The sequence below is a fragment of the Podarcis vaucheri genome (assembly GCF_965113315.1).
Source record: "Podarcis vaucheri genome assembly, chromosome: 8".
In the NCBI taxonomy this organism is placed as follows: Eukaryota; Metazoa; Chordata; class Lepidosauria; order Squamata; family Lacertidae; genus Podarcis; species Podarcis vaucheri.
The window spans coordinates 51,794,003-51,813,971 of NC_138766.1; the positions used below are offsets into that span (position 1 = coordinate 51,794,003).

The following is a 19,969-nucleotide window of genomic DNA, read 5'->3' on the forward strand; positions in this document are numbered from 1 at the left end:
TCTAATCAATATGCAGTTTCAACATATTGATCAGCTCTGCTGGGTGGACAGAAGCCAGAGGCAAGAGTGAAAAAGGATCTGAAAGGCAAATAGCATGTGACGTGTGGGCCTGGCAGCAGTTTGCACATGCTTGCTCTCATACACACATGGCATGAGGGCTGTATTTTTTATTTCATTGCAGGAGGAGCTACAGAAAAATAAATGGAGAACCTATATGCTTACAACTGCTGTGTGGACAGAGATAAAGTATGGAGGGCTTTTAATGGCATTTATTTGCTAGTGGACTAGTGCTGCTCTCCAATTTAATCTTATTTCCACAGTTCAGGCTATAAAAACTAAAGGTTGCATCCAGTACATTGTTATGCACATGAGTTGTGTTGATTTCAGCTGGACTTCCTAGGCAACTATGTGCTGGCTTAGTTCAGAACCCAGTACACAGATGATATGTAAGAAATTAAAAGAATATAAATAAGCAATTAATATAAGTAAGAAACTAAGAAAATTATTACTAGAAGTCTTTGAAAAGAGACACTAAACCAAGTAATACTTTCTGTTTGCCAGACATGTGACAGATAATATTGAAATTGAAATAATAGAGTGTTACTGTTTCCAAAGGGTGTTTTTAAAGATAAGGACGAAACTACATTTTGTTAAAAATATGAAATTAGGCACCTGAGCTTAAAACTGTTTTGTGCAGTTAGGTCAAATTTCAGAATCTCAATTATTATTTTTTAAAAACCCACTAAATCAACTCTTTTAGAGCCTACTTAAATAAAAAAGGGGGGGAGAAAGATACATGTGAATGGGGACAGCCTACAGTAGGCCATGCTTTCCTGCTCAAATCCTATTGGGATGAACTAGGGAGGTACAAGAACATTAATTCATTTCAATGGAGTTAAGAAGATAAGAGGAGCCTGCTGTGTCAGACCAGTGGCCCATCTGCTCCAGCATCCTGTTCTCACAGTGGCCAACAAGTTGCCTTTGGGAAACCAGCAAGCACGTTCTGGGCACGAGAGCACTCTTCTGTCCTGTGGTTTCCAGCAGCTGGTATTCAGAAGCATTGCTGCCGCCAACTGTGGAAGTTAGCACATAGCTTCCTGTAGAATTGTGCAGGTGGGTTTCAGAACCAACGGAAGCATGCTTCTTCATTACAAAGGCTTCAACCAATGTCTTAAAAGCAGGCTCTGGCTCATTTAAAAACTCAAGTTCTTCTGATGATGACTCGCCAGTACAGGAGCTTAGGGAACCAACCAGCGATCCTTTTCCTTCATATTTATATGAATGTACATATTCGCCGACACGTTTACGTTCTTCCTCCTGTTCGCACAAAAACACCTTCTGCACACAAAGAAAATACACGTTAACCATTTTCTTAAATGCACCTAAACATAAATCAGAGCTTCTAACTGGTTCCTGCATACAAAGAAGAATATAATTCATGTATATGATTCATACTATTTAAGTCCCTTTCTATAAAGCATAACAATGCAGTTTGCATACTGTTTATTAAAGGCAATGATCAGCTTCTTGTGTCAATCTATACCATACTACACAGGATGGAATCACTGGGTTGAAAGGGATTTTCTAGCCGCCTATTTATTAATATTTATTGTGCTTTTATGTCACCCTTCATTCAACAGAATGCCTGGGCAGTGAACAAAATACCCCCTTCCTGGTCAGTACAGAATCTGTGGGCTTTCTTTCTTTTATCAATTTCCTTTTAAAATTTTGATGGCAAGAACTAGACAGAGGACTTCACATTTGGCCTGACTAGTGCAGACCAGAATGGAACTCTTTCATCTTGTTTTCCGAGCACCGTGCTGCTATAAATGCAACCTAAGATTGCATTAGCTCCCGTTGCTCTGTCCCAGCTCCTGCCAACCTAGCAGTTCAAAAGCACGCCAGTACAAGTAGATAAATAGGTACTGCTGTGGCAGGAAGGTAAACGGTGTTTCCGCACGCTCTGGTTTATGTCATGGTGTTCCATTGTGCCAGAAGCGGTTTAGTCATGCTGGCCACGTGACCCAGAAAGCTGTCTGTGGACAAACACCGGCTCCCTCGGCCTGAAAGCGAGATGAGTTCTTTACCCCATAGTTGCCTTTTACTGGACTTAACCATCCAGGGGTCCTTTACCCTTACATTTTTTACCTTTTATTAGCCTCCACATCACACTGTGGGATACCTTGAGCATCAGCATTAGGCTCTGCATTCAAATAATGGAAGCATTTGAATAGGTAGGACTTTCTCAGTAGTTGCACCAAAGCTCTGAAACACCGTCCCAAAGGAAGGTGGTCTGGCTTTCCCCACTCTTTGAGCTATGTTGTCTTGCTTGATAAGTGACTGATACTATTTTATACTGCTTGTATGAGGCATTCATTGATGGTATTGACTTGTTTTCTGCTGTGATCTTTATGGATTATGTTTTATCTCACTGCTTTATGCTATTTAGTATTATAACTGAATTTTTAGCTTTTATTGTATTAACGGTATGCTATGCTGTGAGTGACCTTCGATTCTTTTTTGGAAATAAATTAATAATTGTGGGCCACACAAACACCTCACAAGCACGAACAACATGGATCTTTCCAGTAAAACAGCCTAAGTGTATCAAATAACTAGAGAGCTACAGCCAATATTAAAATCCAGAACATGAACTAACTGTAGCTACTTAACTGAAATATATCGCACTACGGTGGATAGTCTTAACATTAATCCAAACATAAACCATGGGAAATCTGTATCAGTATGCTTACTTTAGCTAAATGAGGATTGGTAAATTCCTGCCATTGTGAGCACAAATCTCTGGAGGAACTCCGTATGGGTTGTTTGATATTGTGTAAAGATGCTGTCAAGTGATTTCCTCCACCTTTGAATAATTCTGGTTTGCGATACCCTCTGATATCATGTAAAGATGCTGCCAATAGAGTTCCTCCACCTTTTACTAATTCTGGTTTGCGATGCCCTGTAATATCATGTAAAGATGATGCCAAGAGTTTTCCTCCTCCTTTGACTAATTCTGGTTTGCTTTGCCCTCTGATGTCATGTAAAGATGCTGCCAGTTTATTTCCTCCACCTTTGACCAATTCTGGTGGGTGATGGCCTTCTCCTTTTATCACTTCCAAACCTTCCTGCTTTCCAGTTTTCTCTGCAACTGTGCCCATGCTTACAGCTGTATTCAGTGTGCTCACTGGAAGTATATTTAGAACCTGAAAAGAAAGATAACAGCAGAATTTTGTAAAAGAAGCAGCAGTTTCTTTTTACCATCTATAGTTTGGGAGATAAGATTCCTGAATTCTCGGAAAAACAGGGCCTGAACCCAAACCAACTATTTCCCCCATTATGTATGCATATCCCATACCAACTCAAAGCAGTAACTTGTGGGCCTTACCATCTCCACAACTCAGCAACTCTCTTGCCTGCATGCCATTCCAGGATCCAGAAATACATGGCCAGGTCCTCTTATAACCATGATAAAGTGCTGCAGCTAACTTACTGTCCACCATCTTATTTGGCAAGTAGAGTTGGCTTAACTTGACCTCCAAACCCAAGAAAATGAATCCCAATCTTTTCTGAACCCAGAAACGTAGCCATGTTCATTAATTTCCATGTGTATATTCCGAATAAAACTTAGTTGAATACCACCTTATGTTTTGGAATTTTTTGGGTGCTCAGCAGTCTTCTTACTGATCCCCCACCTTTCTCTGTCTCTCACTCACACGCTCTCTCACAACCACAGTGCAGGAGTTAGCTCAAAAGTACACACACTAAAAAGATAAAACATTGCAAGCATGTTTTTCCCCTTTTATAGTAACACAGCAACTCTAATATTTAGTGTGCACCCACCCACCCACACCCCACTTTTTAGAAAGCAAATGCAGTACGGAACTTCATAACTTTTAGCCATAAAATGCTACTTACTGTCATTTCTTCACCTGGTGCCTCTGTGTTTGACATCATTAAGTTCTCAAAAGCTGCATTATTAGACGCTTCTCCAGGTGCTGCTCCAGGCGCTTCTTCAGTATTGGAATTTCTTTTATGGAGCCAGTAACCACAGGGTACCATCATCCCCGCTGTAGAAAGAAATACACATAATCTGAGCTTTAGTTTTTAATTATGTGATTCAAAGTCATGCATGAAGGGAACTGAATTTAATAAGTAAATTGTTACATATTTTATATAAAGCAAATAGTAAAGTAAAGGGTGGCTCCCCACTTGTGAAATGATCTCTCCAGGGATGTTCAGCTGGTACCTTCATCATACACCATTAGGCACCAGGTGAAAATGTTCCTCTTCAACTAAGCCTTTGGCTGATTAACATCCTATAGCCTTTTAAATGTTTTTGGGGGAGCAGGAGGAGGTTATTGGTTTGGTTTGGTCTTGTTCTTATTATGTTTATTTGTGTCTTTAGCTTGTATTTTTATGCTGTGAACTACCCTGAGATCTACGGATGAAGGGTGGTGTACAAATCTAATGAATACGACTAATAATAAAATGCTATGGATGATTTTTCATTTCAGGGCATTCCCCCCTCCCTTTTCTTCCTCTGGAAGATTTGATAGCTCTGGAAAAGAGGCCTAGTTCTCCCAAACAGCAAACAGTCAGCATGTATGTACAGAATGCAGTTGAGATATGCACGTTTTGCAAGCCCTGTTGGAGTTAATGCATATTGGCCAGAGAACATACCTAATGTAGTTGATATATGCCCAAAGCTTGTTGTGGATTGTACAAATTGACCAGGAAATGTGCAGAATTCCATCTTCGTGGACATGTGCACATTTTCCATGACACCTGGTGAATGTGCACAGTAGCTAATTGCTATGTGCATTTTCCATTTAACATACCTATATACACAAACATGGGACTAAGCCACTTTAAGTGAACATTTAGAACTCCAAGGAAGAGTCAAGGGAGAAGCAGTTTTGCAGCAGACTGGAGTTAATGGCTCATTTTGGATATCATCTATAAGAGAGAGATATACTTACACAGTGATAATACTGATCCAAGGACTGTTGCAGCAATGCCCCAGGGACCAAAAGCAGATTCTGCTTGATATGGAACGCGATCTACAGGGATTGCCCCATTCTCCAGAGCGGCGACTGTGCTGCGTACAGAACAATTACTTGGAATGTCACAGTCACAGTAGTGAACTGTTATTTCACTTATTCCACTGTTACCTTCATTATCATATATCCTAACAGGTATTATATAATAGCCATAGTCAATATCTTCCATGGGTGAAAGCAATGCTGATTCATCTGTAAAACAAATTGTGCAATGATGAACATTTTTACATTATTTGTTCTGTTAGCTACAGTTATTATTACAGAAGTGGGACAGGGAAAACCATGTACATACCATCATTTGGTGTTAACCTCCATGTTAAGCCCATTCGATTCTCTATTTCAAAATGGAAAGGTCCAGCGTAAGGAGGTAGATCGGCATCAAAGGCCGTAATACAAATTGGTGTTTTGTCCTTACACATGGTGTAATTCTTTGTCGTAATCACTGGGAAATTGTCATTCTCATCCATGATGTTTATCACAATTTTCCCTAGACCTGTTTTACCACCTGGAAAATGGAAGTTTTTCATGATTTAATGCTGTAAATAGTCACACACTGACACAGTAGCAGGCTTCACCTAATCTGTGCAAATATGTAGTAGTGGAAAAAAGTTCTGCCTCAAATATAGAAAATTATAAGAATCTCTCTCTCTCTCTCTCTCCCTCTCTCATGGATTAAAGCTAGCTTTTAGACTTATTTCTGTGGCAACAGGGCAACAAACTAGGAATTCAGTTCAGCAACAGAAGATGGAGTTCGCCGTAGGACTCTGAGGAAAATGCAACCTTTCTGGTATCAATTAAGCTTATTATGAATAAGCTTAGGGGCGCGGGTGGCGCTGTGGGTAAAACCTCAGTGCCTAGGACTTGCCGATCGTATGGTCGGCGGTTCGAATCCCCACGGCGGGGTGAGCTCCCGCCGTTCGGTCCCAGCTCCTGCCCACCTAGCAGTTCAAAAGCACCCCTAAGTGCAAGTAGATAAATAGGTACCGCTTTATAGCGGGAAGGTAAACGGCGTTTCCGTGTGCTGCACTGGTGCTGGCTCGCCAGAGCAGCTTCGTCATGCTGGCCACGTGACCCGGAAGTGTCTCCGGACAGCGCTGGCCCCCGGCCTCTTAAGTGAGATGGGCGCACAACCCTAGAGTCGGACACGACTGGCCCGTACGGGCAGGGGTACCTTTACCTATGAATAAGCTTAGAAAAAAGTATCTGAATTAAGTTTATCCTGGTCTACACTTAAACAACAGCAAAAATCAGGGCTAGGATGGGAATAGTGCTTTTTTTAAGGGGATACAGTGGCACTGTGGTCTAAACCACTGAGCTTCTTGAGTTTACAGATCATAAGGTCGGCAGTTCTAATCTGTGTGACGGGATGAGCTCCTGTTGCTCTGTCCCAGCTCCTGCAAACCTAGCAGTTCAAAAGCATACAAGGGTGAGTAGATAAATAGGTACCGCTGTGGCGGGAAGGTACACAGCATTTCCATGCGATCTGGCTTCTGTCACGGTGTCCCATTGCGCCAGAAGCCATTTAGTTATGCTGGCCACATGACCCAGAAAGCTGTCTTCAGACAAACATTGGCTCACTCGGCCTTAAAGCGGAGATGAACACCGTACCCCATAGTCGAATTCGACTGGACTTAGCCATCCAGGGGTCCTTTACCTTTTAGCATTTAGTGCTCTTTTTAAAGACTTACTGAATTATCAACAAGATTTCAAAATATTTATTCGCAAAAATGTCTGTACTGCCATTCAGAAAAAAATAAGCAGCATGAAATTGATAAAACTGCATTCATAAAACAAGTACAAAATATGTGGATTTGGTATTATTTAATTTAACCTTTTATGATTCAGTTTACTGGGTTTTTTTGTTGTTTCATTTTCTTCACGGTAGCAAGCTTATTATATATAAAATACAGATGGAACCATGATTTATATCCATATTGTGAGCTCACTGATGTCATAGGATTAGAGTTCTTTTAACACTGTGGTTTAAAAGAAAGATACAAAATACTACTGCAAATATGTAGATGGCATAATCAGCAGTTTACAAGCATTTGTTACTCACTTTGGTCAGTTGCAGAGACTGTTACAATGCATTGACTGTATTCCTCATTTAATATATCTCTGTCTAAAATTGTAGTGGTTATCAGCTCTCCTGTTTCATCAATGGTGATCCAGTTGCACGGGTCATTTATTATTCCATAACTATTGAGAACATTTTAGGAGGGTTGTATACCGTTAGTACAATGTGATAATATAAACCAATTATAATTGTTCCCTGTTTTTAACTACAATCTATAAACCAGATTAGTGTGTTATAATTAAAAGTGTACCTTATGCCTGTGCTATCTCCAGTTTCTGGGTCATATGCTTGATAGATTCCAACCACTGTTCCTTTTGGGAAAGATTCCCTTAAAGTTATAATATATTCAGTGGCAAATGTTGGCCCCTCATCCACATCCATAACTTCAATCACAATTGTGGTGGGGTTTCTTGATGGGGCTCTTGAATTTGGTGCTAGGATATAAGGTGCTTCATTATTTACAACAATTTCTAATCTTCTCTCCTTGGAAGTTTCATAGTCCAGTCCCTGGAAACAAACACATTTCTGTTAAAACTAACACAATATTTATTACTGGGTTGCTGTTATAAACTTTGAACAAATATGGTAAAAATAATGTGTGGAATCCAATGGGTGTCACTCTGCTGACAGAAGACATGCATAAGCAGAACAGGGAGGGAATTTTTTGGGGGGTGATTTCTCTGGCCAGGGACCCTGCAGAGTAAATTAAGGGGATGTGGGCTGCATAGGGAGTCTTCAAAAATTGCCTCCCTATTGGTATAGTGAATTCCTTCCATTAGTAGAATGACACCTTTTGGATTCCACACAATGGTTATCAATTGGTATTTTGCAATTTCATTAAGTTTCTTGCCACCCTTCCTTTTCCTCATACTTGCTTATTTCCCCCAAATTGCATAAACCATGGATAAATTTCCTTTAGGGGAACATTTCAAGCTTGGGAACCCTTGGAAAATAGTTACAAATATAACATTTCAAGAACAGCCTTTCAGGGCTTAAAATTATGTTGCATACCATCAAATAATTTCCAAAAAAACTCTATATAGAATCATAGAATCATAGAGTTGGAAGAGACCACAAGGGCCATCGAGTCCAACCCCCTGCCAAGCAGGAAACACCATCAGAGCACTCCTGACATATGGTTGTCAAGCCTCTGCTTAAAGACCTCCAAAGTAGGAGACTCCACCACACTCCTTGGCAGCAAATTCCACTGTCAAACAGCTCTTACTGTCAGGAAGTTCTTCCTAATGTTTAGGTGGAATCTTCTTTCTTGTAGTTTGGATCCATTGCTCCGTGTCCGCTTCTCCGGAGCAGCAGAAAACAACCTTTCTCCCTCCTCTATGTGACATCCTTTTATATATTTGAACATGGCTATCATATCACCCCTTAACCTCCTCTTCTGCAGGCTAAACATGCCCAGCTCCCTTAGCCGTTCCTCATAAGGCATTGTTTCCAGGCCTTTGACCATTTTGGTTGCCCTCCTCTGGACACGTTCCAGTTTGTCAGTGTCCTTCTTGAATTGTGGTGCCCAGAACTGGACACAGTACTCCAGGTGTGGTCTGACCAGAGCAGAATACAGTGGCACTATTACTTCCCTTGATCTAGATGCTATACTCCTATTGATGCAGCCCAGAATTGCATTGGCTTTTTTAGCTGCCGCGTCACACTGTTGGCTCATGTCAAGTTTGTGGTCAACCAAGACTCCTAGATCCGTTTCACATGTACTGCTCTCAAGCCAGGTGTCACCCATCTTGTATTTGTGCCTCTCATTTTTTTTGCCCAAGTGCAATACTTTACATTTCTCCCTGTTAAAATTCATCTTGTTTATTTTTGCCCAGTTCTCTAATCTGTCAAGGTCGTTTTGAAGTGTGATCCTGTCCTCTGGGGTGTTAGCCACCCCTCCCAGTTTGGTGTCATCTGCAAATTTGATCAGGATGCCCTTGAGTCCATCATCCAAGTCGTTGATAAAGATGTTGAATAAGACCGGGCCCAAGACAGAACCCTGTGGCACCCCACTAGTCACTCTTCTCCAGGATGAAGAGGAACCATTGATGAGCACCCTTTGGGTTCGGTCAGTCAGCCAGTTACAAATCCACTGAGTGGTAGCATAGTCAAGACCGCATTTTACCAGCTTCTTTACAAGAATATCATGGGGCACCTTGTCAAATGCCTTGCTGAAATCAAGGTAGGCTACATCCACTGCGTTCCCTTCATCTACCAGGCTTGTAATTCTGTCAAAAAACGAGATCAGGTTAGTCTGACATGACTTATTTTTCAGAAATCCATGCTGACTATTGGTGATCACAGCATTCCTTTCTAGGTGCTCACAGACTGTTTGCTTAATGATCTGCTCCAGAATCTTCCCTGCTATTGATGTCAGACTGACTGGGCGGTAATTATTTGGGTCCTCTCTTTTCCCCTTTTTGAAAATAGGGACAACATTTGCCCTCCTCCAGTCTGCCGGGACTTCGCCTGTTCTCCAGGAATTCTCAAAGATGACTGCCAGTGGTTCTGAGATCACATCTGCCAGTTCTTTTAATACTCTTGGATGCAGTTCATCTGGCCCTGGAGACTTGAATACATCTAAACTAGCCAAATATTCTTGTACTATCTCCTTAGTTATTCTGGGCTGTGTTTCCTTTGCTGAATCATTTGCTCCAAATTCTTCAGGTCGGGCATTGTTTTCTTTATCGGAGAAGACTGAGGCAAAGAAGGCATTGAGGAGTTCAGCCCTTTCTGTGTCCCCTGTTTGCATTTCACCATCTTCTCCTCTGAGTGACCCCATTGTTTCTTTGTTCTTCCTTTTGCTACGAACATACCCATAAAAGCCTTTTTTGTTGCTTTTAACCTCTCTAGCAAGCCTGAGTTCATTCTTTGCTTTAGCTTTTCTGACTTTGTGTCTACACGTGCTGGCTATTTGTTTGAATTCCTCTTTGGTGGTTTCCCCCCTTTTCCATTTTTTGTACACATCCTTTTTTAATCTTAATTCAGTTAAAAGTTCTTTAGATAGCCACCCTGGCTTCTTTAGGCACCTTCCATGTTTCCGTCTCATTGGTATTGCCTGACGTTGTGCTTTTAGTATCTCCCTCTTAACAAACTCCCAGCCATCATGAACTCCCTTTCCTTTTAGTATTGTTGTCCATGGGATCTCACCCAGCACTTCCCTAAGTTTTATGAAGTCGGCTTTCTTAAAGTCAAGAAATTGAGTCCTAGTATGCTTGGCTGCTCCTTTCCGCTGTATAGTAAACTTCAGAAGAGCATGATCACTCGCGCCTAATGATCCTTCCACTTCTACCCCACTAACCAGGTCATCAACATTGGTTAGGACCAGATCTAAAATGGCTGTTCCTCTTGTTGCTTCTCCCACTTTCTGGACAATGAAGTTGTCTGCAAGGCCAGTGAGGAATCTGTTTGACCTTATGCTCTTGGCTGAGTTTGACGTCCAACAAATATCCGGGTAATTGAAGTCCCCCATTACTACTATCTCCCTTCCTTTTGCATGCTTGGCCATCTGTTCCAGGAAGGCATCATCTATGTCCTCCGTTTGGCTTGGGGATCTATAGTAAACTCCCACAATGAGGTCTCTGTTATTCTTCTCTCCCTTAATTTTGACCCAAATGCTCTCACTTTGGCTTTGAGGATCTAAATCTTGGATCTCTTCACAGGTATACACATCCCTGACATATAACGCCACTCCTCCTCCTTTCTTGTCTGGTCTGTTTCTCTGAAATAGATTGTATCCCCCCATTATTACATTCCAATCGTGGGACTTATCCCACCAGGTTTCAGTGATGCCTATTATGTCATATTTAGTTTGCTGTACCAAGAGCTCAAGCTCATCTTGTTTATTTCCCATGCTTTGCGCATTAGTGTACAGACATTGAAGTCCATTAATCATTCCCCCGTGTCTCTTATTTAAGGATTTTTTCCTCCCACCACTAGGTCCGCGTGCTGTTTGCTCCATTTGGTCTATGACATTTGGATGATCATCTTCATTAATTGATAGACTCCTACCTTCAGGAGCACTGTCTCCCTCTCCCACATTAGTCAGTTTAAAGCCCTCCTGATGAGGTTTCTGAGATTTTTGGCAAAAACATTTCTCCCAACCGTTGTGAGGTGCAGCCCATCACTTGCCAGAAGTCCATCTTCAAGAAACTGCAGTCCGTGATCTAAGAATCCAAACCGTTCCTGTTTACACCATTTGCGAAGCCAGCTGTTCACTTCCACTATTTTCCCCTCTCTCCCTGGGCCACGTCGTTCAACTGGGAGGACAGACGAGATGACAATTTGTGCATTTAGTTGCTTCAATTTCCTGCCGAGAGCCTCGTAGTCTCTTTTGACCTTCTGGAGGCTATTGCTTGCAGTGTCATTGGTTCCCACATGAACCAAGAGGAAGGGGTATTTGTCAGTGGGTTTTATGATTCCTTGCAGTCGTTCAGTTACATCTTGGATCTTAGCCCCGGGGAGACAGCACACTTCCCGAGACATCTTGTCAGGCCCACAGATCACTGCTTCTGTTCCCCTCAGTAGGGAATCCCCTATCACCACTACACGCCTCCTCTTAGGTTTGGTCGGGGTTCTTCCGTGAGCTGTCCGTTCCAAGGTCGCCTGCACATTCCCTGAGGACTGACTTTGCTGCTCGTCTTCATATGATCGACTGTAATGAGGGAGAGATCCTCAAATGGAGTCTGCTCTTCGTCTTCCATGCTAGGGGAGAGGACCTCAAAGCGATTGTGTATTTCTAAGCAATCAGAGTGAACCCTGGGCCTCCTACTTCTTTGAGTCACGTTTCTCCATATATCTGGCTCCTGTGTTGGTGAACTAGACTCCTTCTCAGGGGAGTCCCCTGTCTCCTCCTTGGTGGAGACGGTGTGCTCTGTTGCTTCCAAGAAGAGCTCCAGCTCTCTAATTCTTTGGAGCGTAGCTACACGTTCCTCCAGTTGCTGGACTTTGTCTTTTAAGAGGGCAATCAACATGCAATTGCTGCAGGTAAAGCTGCCTGCAACCTTTGGCAAGATGGCAAACATTGCGCAGGAATCGCAGGCGACTGCAGCTGTTCCCTCCCCTTCCATCTTGAGATCGTGTCGTTGGGGTTGGCTACAGAGGTCCTCCATCATAAAAAGCTTGAAGACAGGACAAATAACTTCCCCCACACAAAAAAACACCTAGATCTCCCTCAACAAACGTTTGAGACTAGCTCCCCTAAATCTAAAAGATGGATCTAACTGCGCGCGCCACTAGGCGCGCGCCGCTGCCCTGCAAACACTGATAAGCTCCTCCCACAGCTAATCCCCTGCCTCAACAGAAACCCTGCCCCCTCTGACCTTTACACAGGGAAAACAGCTAATCAGCCACAAAGAAACACACACACACACACAAGAAAACCCTTTTTGCTCCTTCTTCAACTGATGCCCTGCAAACTCTGATAAGCTCCTCCCACAGCTAATCCCCTGCCTCAACAGAAACCCTGCCCCCTCTGACCTTTACACAGGGAAAATAGCTAATCAGCCACAAAGAAACACACACACACAAGAAAACCCTTTTTGCTCCTTCTTCAACTGATGCCCTGCAAACTCTGATAAGCTCCTCCCACAGCTAATCCCCTGCCTCAACAGAAACCCTGCCCCCTCTGACCTTTACACAGGGAAAACAGCTAATGAGCCACAAAGAAACACACACACACAAGAAAACCCTTTTTGCTCCTTCTTCAACTGATGCCCTGCAAACTCTGATAAGCTCCTCCCACAGCTAATCCCCTGCCTCAACAGAAACCCTGCCCCCTCTGACCTTTACACAGGGAAAACAGCTAATCAGCCACAAAGAAACACACACACACACAAGAAAACCCTTTTTGCTCCTTCTTCAACTGATGCCCTGCATCAGTTAGTAATATACCTTTAGTACCTTTAGCAGGTATATAGTAATATACCTGCATCAGTTAGTAATATACCCATTAGTAATATACCTTTGTACCACAGTAATTTTTCCCCATCTGCATTTACCTTTAAAACAAGTAAACACCCGACATTCCTCTCTTGATCAATATTCATAGAAAAAGCATTATCTTCATTTCCTTTTATAATTGTGAATTCAGCCAACCATGAAGGAGTCCCAGGTTCATCATTATCTCTTACAGGAATGCACAATATTTCTATATTTTCTTCGTTTTCATATATTTTCACTTCATACTGAAATGAAGTTTTCAAATAAGCAATTAATAAACACTTCTAGAACAGTGAAATAATTTTCCAAAAGCAACAATAAAATACTTTAACTCCTGTGGTGAAGCTGCAGAGTTTCAAGCCTTGTGCAGATCTGACACTACCAGACTTGAACTGAGCCACAATTGGGAATGGCTAGCTCACTACAGGATGTGATTGTCCCTTGGTGTTCACGTATACAGTGGTACCTCAGGTTAAGAACGTAATTCGTTCTGGAGGCCTGTTCTTAACCTGAAAATGTTCTTAACCTGAAGCACCACTTTAACTAATGGGGCCTCCTGCTGCCGCCGTGCCACCGGAGCACAATTTCTGTTCTCATCCTGAAGCAAAGTTCTTAACCCGAGGTACTATTTCTGGGTTAGCGGAGTCTGTAACCTGAAGCGTCTTGTAACCCAAGGTACAATTTTATTATTAATTTTGCTTTTCCTGTTCATTATCTTTGGAGATTAGACCACATCCACTCTTGAGTTGATACTTTACCCCTAGGATGGGAATTTGTTTGCATCTATGCCTTGTTTGCATTTGTATCTTAGTTACCATAGTAATAGGACACACGTATCTCTTGTTTTGGTGGCCTCCTGGCCACACATGGTAATAGCATTCCACTCCCACCTCTTCTTTTTTACCCACATGTCTATATAGCTGCAAACTGAGGTTAACCCTTCATGCATCTAACAGAGTAGAATCTGTTAGACACATACTTTTCTGCTTTGGGACTTGGGCTGCAATCCTATATTCATGTACCAGTGAGTAAGCCCAACTGAATTTAATAGGCCATGCTTCTGGGCAGATATCTATAGGATTGCACTGTAACAAAGCTATACTTTTGAAAGATTAAGAGGAATAGAATAGTCTGGGCAATTATTCTGTAAATACATGTTCCATCCTGATAGCCAGGGAAGGAATTCTCTATAGTTAAAATGCAAATAATTGTATTTTTCCTCAATTTAACATTTATTATGATTACATTTACACCATAGGAAATACTGGCTGCTCAGGAGGTACCCACATCTTTTAAAGCTCTGTTGAATTTTAACAATAACAAACTTACCACATTTTGTTCTAATTGTGGAGCATTGTCATTTACATCTCCAACTGTAATTATAACTTTTGCTGTAGTGCACAGACCGAATTCCTGGCCTCCCATATCTCTTGCTTCAATTTGTAACGTGTACTCTGGTGTTGTCTGCATTAAAAGGAATATATAAACATAATTTCCCTGTTCTGATTAAAATCACCAGGATTTTATGAAAAGGAAAACCAGAGACCATGGGACTGCCCAGTTCTTCAGATAGTTACACGTTTGTATAATATTGGCCAAGATGGCGGATGCTGCATTGAAAAAAACAGCTTGGCATTGTTTGAGCCTACAAAATAGCATTATGAGAAATAAATGCTTTAAATGATCTGTTTGCAACATCAAACACATCTCCTTGTTTTTTTAAAAAGGGAGCAAGAATGACTTCACATTCTGATCCTAAACAACAATTGCATGGCTATGTACCCATTTATTTCCCTTATAATCTACCTTTCCTCTAAAAAGCTCCAAGTTGCCCTTATTGGCAGAGTTTTGGCATGTGAATAAAGGCTAGGTGCACAGGTAATTTACCTCTCTGTCCAGATGTGATGTTACCACCGTAATAGAACCTGAATCTGGATTTATAGCAAATACCCTTAAATTCTGATAACTTTGAAGATCCTGGGACACAATTCTGTATTTCACTTCAGTATGTAGGGTGTATGGCTCATCATTGTCTGTTGCAGTCACTTGTCCAACTAGCGTCCCTGCATGTACAAGACATCATCTTTAAATTTCCAGCTTTCCTTCATAAGATAGTTTTGAAATAATTATTTAGATGTGGTATTTTTCACTTAACCTAAACATGTAAATCCAGGCATGTATGTCAGAATGCTTTTTTAAAAAATCACTTCTGTATACCTAAGTATACCTATTTTAAAACATCTGTAGAGAAATATAACCGTTCTTAACATTTGATCAATGAAACAGATATATCTGTCTATGCATCTTTCTATATTCTTATTTGAAACAGATTGGTTTTCCCCGCTGTTGGGGACTTCCTACTGCATAAATAGTGAAGTTCGTTATTTTAGGACTGCATTGCTGAACAGTGGTTCACCACCCTTTATTTGATGAGAAACCGAAGTTCTCCTGCTGGTTATAGCAACAACTCATTTGGGGAGCAGGTACACTCTGGAGATGAATTTACCCGTATCATGCTTACTCATCATCATTCTCATCGGTTAGAGAGCAATTGTGGGAAGCAGGGAACCTACTGTATTTGTAGGGCTTGTAGACACCTGGAAAATCAGTATTTTAAAATGCATGGGGAGACTCCACAAGTATAGAAGGCTCCCCATTTCACACAGTTGCCCTCTAACTCATGGAGAGCAACAGGGGATGCCAACTTGAATGAAATATGGGGGGCATGTAAGCCCTGCCCTGCACAATCATTTCACATGATATGCTGCATGGAAGCCATTTGGATGGCAATACCCATAAACTTTAGGGGCCCCTGATCCCCTCAAATATTTTACTAGGGGAGCAAAGACACACACCCCAGCCCCTAGGAGTTGGCTCCTATCAAGAGTAACAAGAATGATGGCTATGAAGATGGAGGTAGGCCTCTCATCCCCATGTGACTGAGGATGGGGACTGTCATATGATTACTCCAACCAGAATCAGAATCCTTGAATAGGGCTATATTTAGAATATTATTTTTCGGAACTCAGATATTAGCTCAGAATTATAGCAAATAAAAATAATATGGAGCTTACATACAATTCACAGAACCTCAGTTTTTAATTAGTCCTTTAAAATATTGCTGTCTAAACTAAGCATGATTTATTTAAAAAAGAAAAGATTTTTAAAATTACCAATTCCACAGTTTTCAAAGACAAGAAAAGTATAAACGTCCTGCTCAAACACTGGGGCATTATCATTATCATCTTCTATTCTAATTATATGCACAAGCGGTATCTCTGGTGTATATCCATCTGCTGTCATTGCATAGCAAATCAACTGTATAAAAAAGAGCAAACAAACAAACAAACAAACATTTATTTGCTAGTTGATCTGAAGCAGAAAAAAATATATATTTTTAACAAATCAGGATACAATTACTTCAGTCCAAGTTTCTAAACAAGAATCTGCCAAGGTGAACAGGCTGTTATATGCTGTGTGTGGCCTTTCTGGTGAGCAGTCCACCTGTACATCCAGAAAAGCATGGGACATTGTGTCTCCGTGATCTCCCAGAGTATATGCATTTAAAAACAGACATAAGGAAAGGCTACAGTTGAGTTGGACTAAGAAGAAGAGAGAAAGGAGGCAGGGGCATGAGGTAAAGTGGCATAAGAGGAAATGGACAGAGTCCAAGAGCCATGTGAAGGAGGTACAAAGGAGTTGTGCATCATACAAAGTGAAGTACAGAGGAAGCAATGGTCAAATAAAGTAGTCCATTGAATGGCCTGGGAAAGAAGGACTTGTGCAAGGCAATTGTGTGTTCGAACAGGGGCCTGAGGCAAGGAAACAAATAAGGGACTAGGCACAGCCATTTGGGCCATGGAAAGGAGAGATGAAGGAAGAAGGAGATATGGGAAAGATAGGAAAGACCACATGGGAACAGTGAAGGGAAGGTGGGGCAAGTACCTTTTTGCTGGTTCAACTACAATCCATCTTTGTGGACAAGTTTTCATATATATCCCCATCAATTGGCACTGCACCTTGAGTGTTGGTATTTATATATTTATTATTGTAGTCTCCTCTTTACTGAATGGTTATAGGAAGTACAATTTTCATTGAAATCATAAAATAAAACCACAATACAGCCAATGACAAAATATCAACACAGCAGCCCAGAACAACAGTTTAGGAGGAAAGACATCTAGTCAGTCAAATGCCTGGTTCAAGCATCATGTTCTTTGTGTCTGCTTGCCTGTTCACCTTTTCCTGAACTGTTTCACTAGTATGAGTGGGCAAGTGTTATCAGAAAGCTGTGAAGTAAAGGAAGATAATAGGCTGGGGTGAGCGCAGGCTGGTTGCTATCTTTCATCTGTAAGAAAACCCACAAATGCCTTCTCAGGTTTCCTTGAGTGCCTTGGTACTGCTAGCAGCCAGTAAATCAGTATTCTCCTCCCACCTATTTACATGTACAGGAACACCTGGCTCTGATTGGCAAGTTGATGCTGTGCATGGCCTGCTGATGATTCTACATGTTGCTCACCAACCAAATCCCTCTCACCTTCTATTGAAGAATTGAGGACTAATGTAAACATTGTGAGGCTACCAAAAACAGCTTCTCTGTAGTGGATACAGTGTTTGAAAACTCATTTCCCTGCGTGTTTCCCTCAATCATGCAGTTACCTGTCAAAAAAGTAACATACAGACAGCTGCAACAGATAATTGTTGCATCTGTTCATTCATTTTTAATTCTTTACCTTGAGGAGACTATACTTCAGAGGGCCTTCTTAGCAGTGGGGGCCCTCCCTGTGGAATGCCCTCTCATCAGATGTCAGGGAGATAAAGAATTACACAACTTTTAGAAAACATCTGAAGGCAGCCCTGTTCAGAGAAACTTTTAGTAAAAGAAATACCATGGATCTGTCCAATTGTTACTTATCAGTAAATACGTAAACAGAAGTCTGAAACCCATACCTGAAATTCTGGGTACTCTTCCCGGTCGATTGGACAGGTAACAAATAGATTTCCAGTGTCCTCCTCTATGTAGAAATAATTATATGGTGGCTTGTCAACACCATGACCACTTATGGAGTATCTGATATCGTATGTTAGGGATGTGTCGGAAAGCAGCTGTGTAAATGCAAACCAATTTGAAACAGAAATAATAATTAACAAAATCTTGTTTTCTTGTCTATTTATTCAGAATCCGTTAGCAATCCCAAGATGCAAAAACAAAATATTTACACATCAATTCAAATATTATGGACACAGGAAATAAATGTTTCATGTGATAGTAGCTCCATGCAAAGTCTAAAATGCTTGTGACTTGCTTACCATGTTCCTGGTGAGAGTAGGGAGAATTCATATGATTAGGCTAAATAAAAAAAATCCTTCCAGTAGCACTTGATTAGGCTGTTCCACATAGCTAGTTGCTTACAAATGTAAAAGCCTTATATTGAACTCCCATCAGACTCAAGCTGTTGTTTCCTTGGTACTTCCAGGCAAAAGCTGAAGCATTTAAATGGATTTCATTCTCTGGTGTTAAATAGCTGACTTTAGATATTTACATTGCAATTACAAGCTTCTTCAAAAGATGTAGGCAGAGACAAACTGGTTTCCCTAATCCCAGATTTCTGCAGCAATGTATATATCAGCAATAGTGATGCAACAAACAATTCCCCCAGACAGATGAGTTTACCAGATGGGGCAATCATTTATAGACACAAACGATGGGTTTAACAGTAAAGTTCTTGGCTGCCTAGCAAGAATTGGAGGGCAGAGAGTATGCTGTGTATCTGAAGGCTTCAATCATAGTTTCTATTGATTGAAGTTCTGTTACTGATCACTTATAACATATGCCAAGCTGCTCAAAAATCCTTGACTGATAATTTGAAAAGTAAAAATGAAGAGGTGAATTTAAAACATACCTGTTGAATTTGCATTGGATAAGGTCCAAGTGAGTTTTCCATTAAAATAGTTGGGACAGGACCCCATCTCCGTTTAGTTCGTCTAAGAAAAGTATCTCGTAAATGTCTTGCCTTTGCTATTGGGACCTAGAAGAACGGGAGAGATAACTAAGCAAACAACAATAGCAATCATGAGCAGTATTCAGCCAAGTCATATTCAAGGCACCTAAATCCATTGATTTCAATGGGTCTCCTCTGATTAAGTTGGATGCCACCCTATGTGTTGCGTCACTTTATTTTTCAGTCCCTCTGTGTCTATCTCTCTGCTAGAATTACAAATATTTTAACAGTTAATAAGACTTCCTGACTTCTAGGATAATTGTAGCATATGGGAATAGTAGCATTCTTATGTCACGCGAAACAAATCTAATATTTTTGTCCTTGCGCTATGTCCATTAAATTCTTTTTTTTCTTCCATGTTGAATTTGTATTATGTCATTGATCAAGGTTATAACTTTCTATTTTTATCTGTGCTTTATCAGTTCTGTTTTTAGTGGAATATTTAGCAGTAATTTGGGAGAAGATTCCAACAATACACATTCAGATTCTGATCACAGAGTTATGAAAATTGTCCTTCAAAGTAAAACAGCAGCACTAAAAGATGAGGAAGAAGTGAAAAGAGCAGAAAAAGCAGGATAAGATATACTGATGCAAATCAGATATGCTTACCTTTTTTGAATGTGTGAGCAAACTAATATGTATCTTCTTTTGTTCCTGTTCATGATTGCTTTTAAGAAATATGGTGATGATGATTTCATGGGAAGTCAGGGAAACATCCCTTGTTGTATACAATGAGCCATCTTCTTGAATTGTGAAATTGGGATTGTTTGAGTAAATAATTTCAGAATGATTAAGACACTGTTTCATGTTTACTGTAGGAAAATATAAATTTAAAGGACTAGTTGAAATGAGGAGGAAAAATAGTTTACAAAGACGTAATTCCAAAC

At 40.9% G+C, this 19,969-nt stretch overlaps 1 protein-coding gene and 1 long non-coding RNA gene across 2 annotated transcripts in view; one reads left to right on the forward strand and one right to left on the reverse strand.

Annotated features, from left to right (window-relative positions):
• The window catches only part of LOC309539081, a 79,131-nt gene that overhangs the window by 7,741 nt on the left and 51,421 nt on the right, over positions 1-19,969 (forward strand). The gene's annotated exons all lie outside the window — the stretch shown is intronic.
• Positions 605-19,889, reverse strand: LOC309539754 (desmocollin-1-like; the record flags this gene model as incomplete). Its single annotated transcript, XM_082236103.1, has 14 exons — positions 605-1,338; positions 2,754-3,206; positions 3,919-4,070; positions 4,983-5,255; positions 5,356-5,568; positions 7,123-7,262; positions 7,391-7,647; positions 13,140-13,325; positions 14,410-14,544; positions 14,968-15,143; positions 16,254-16,398; positions 18,031-18,186; positions 18,984-19,109; positions 19,692-19,889. 14 exons carry the CDS (start codon positions 19,887-19,889, stop codon positions 877-879), a joined length of 3,072 nt encoding a protein of 1,023 aa, XP_082092229.1. The 3' UTR covers positions 605-876.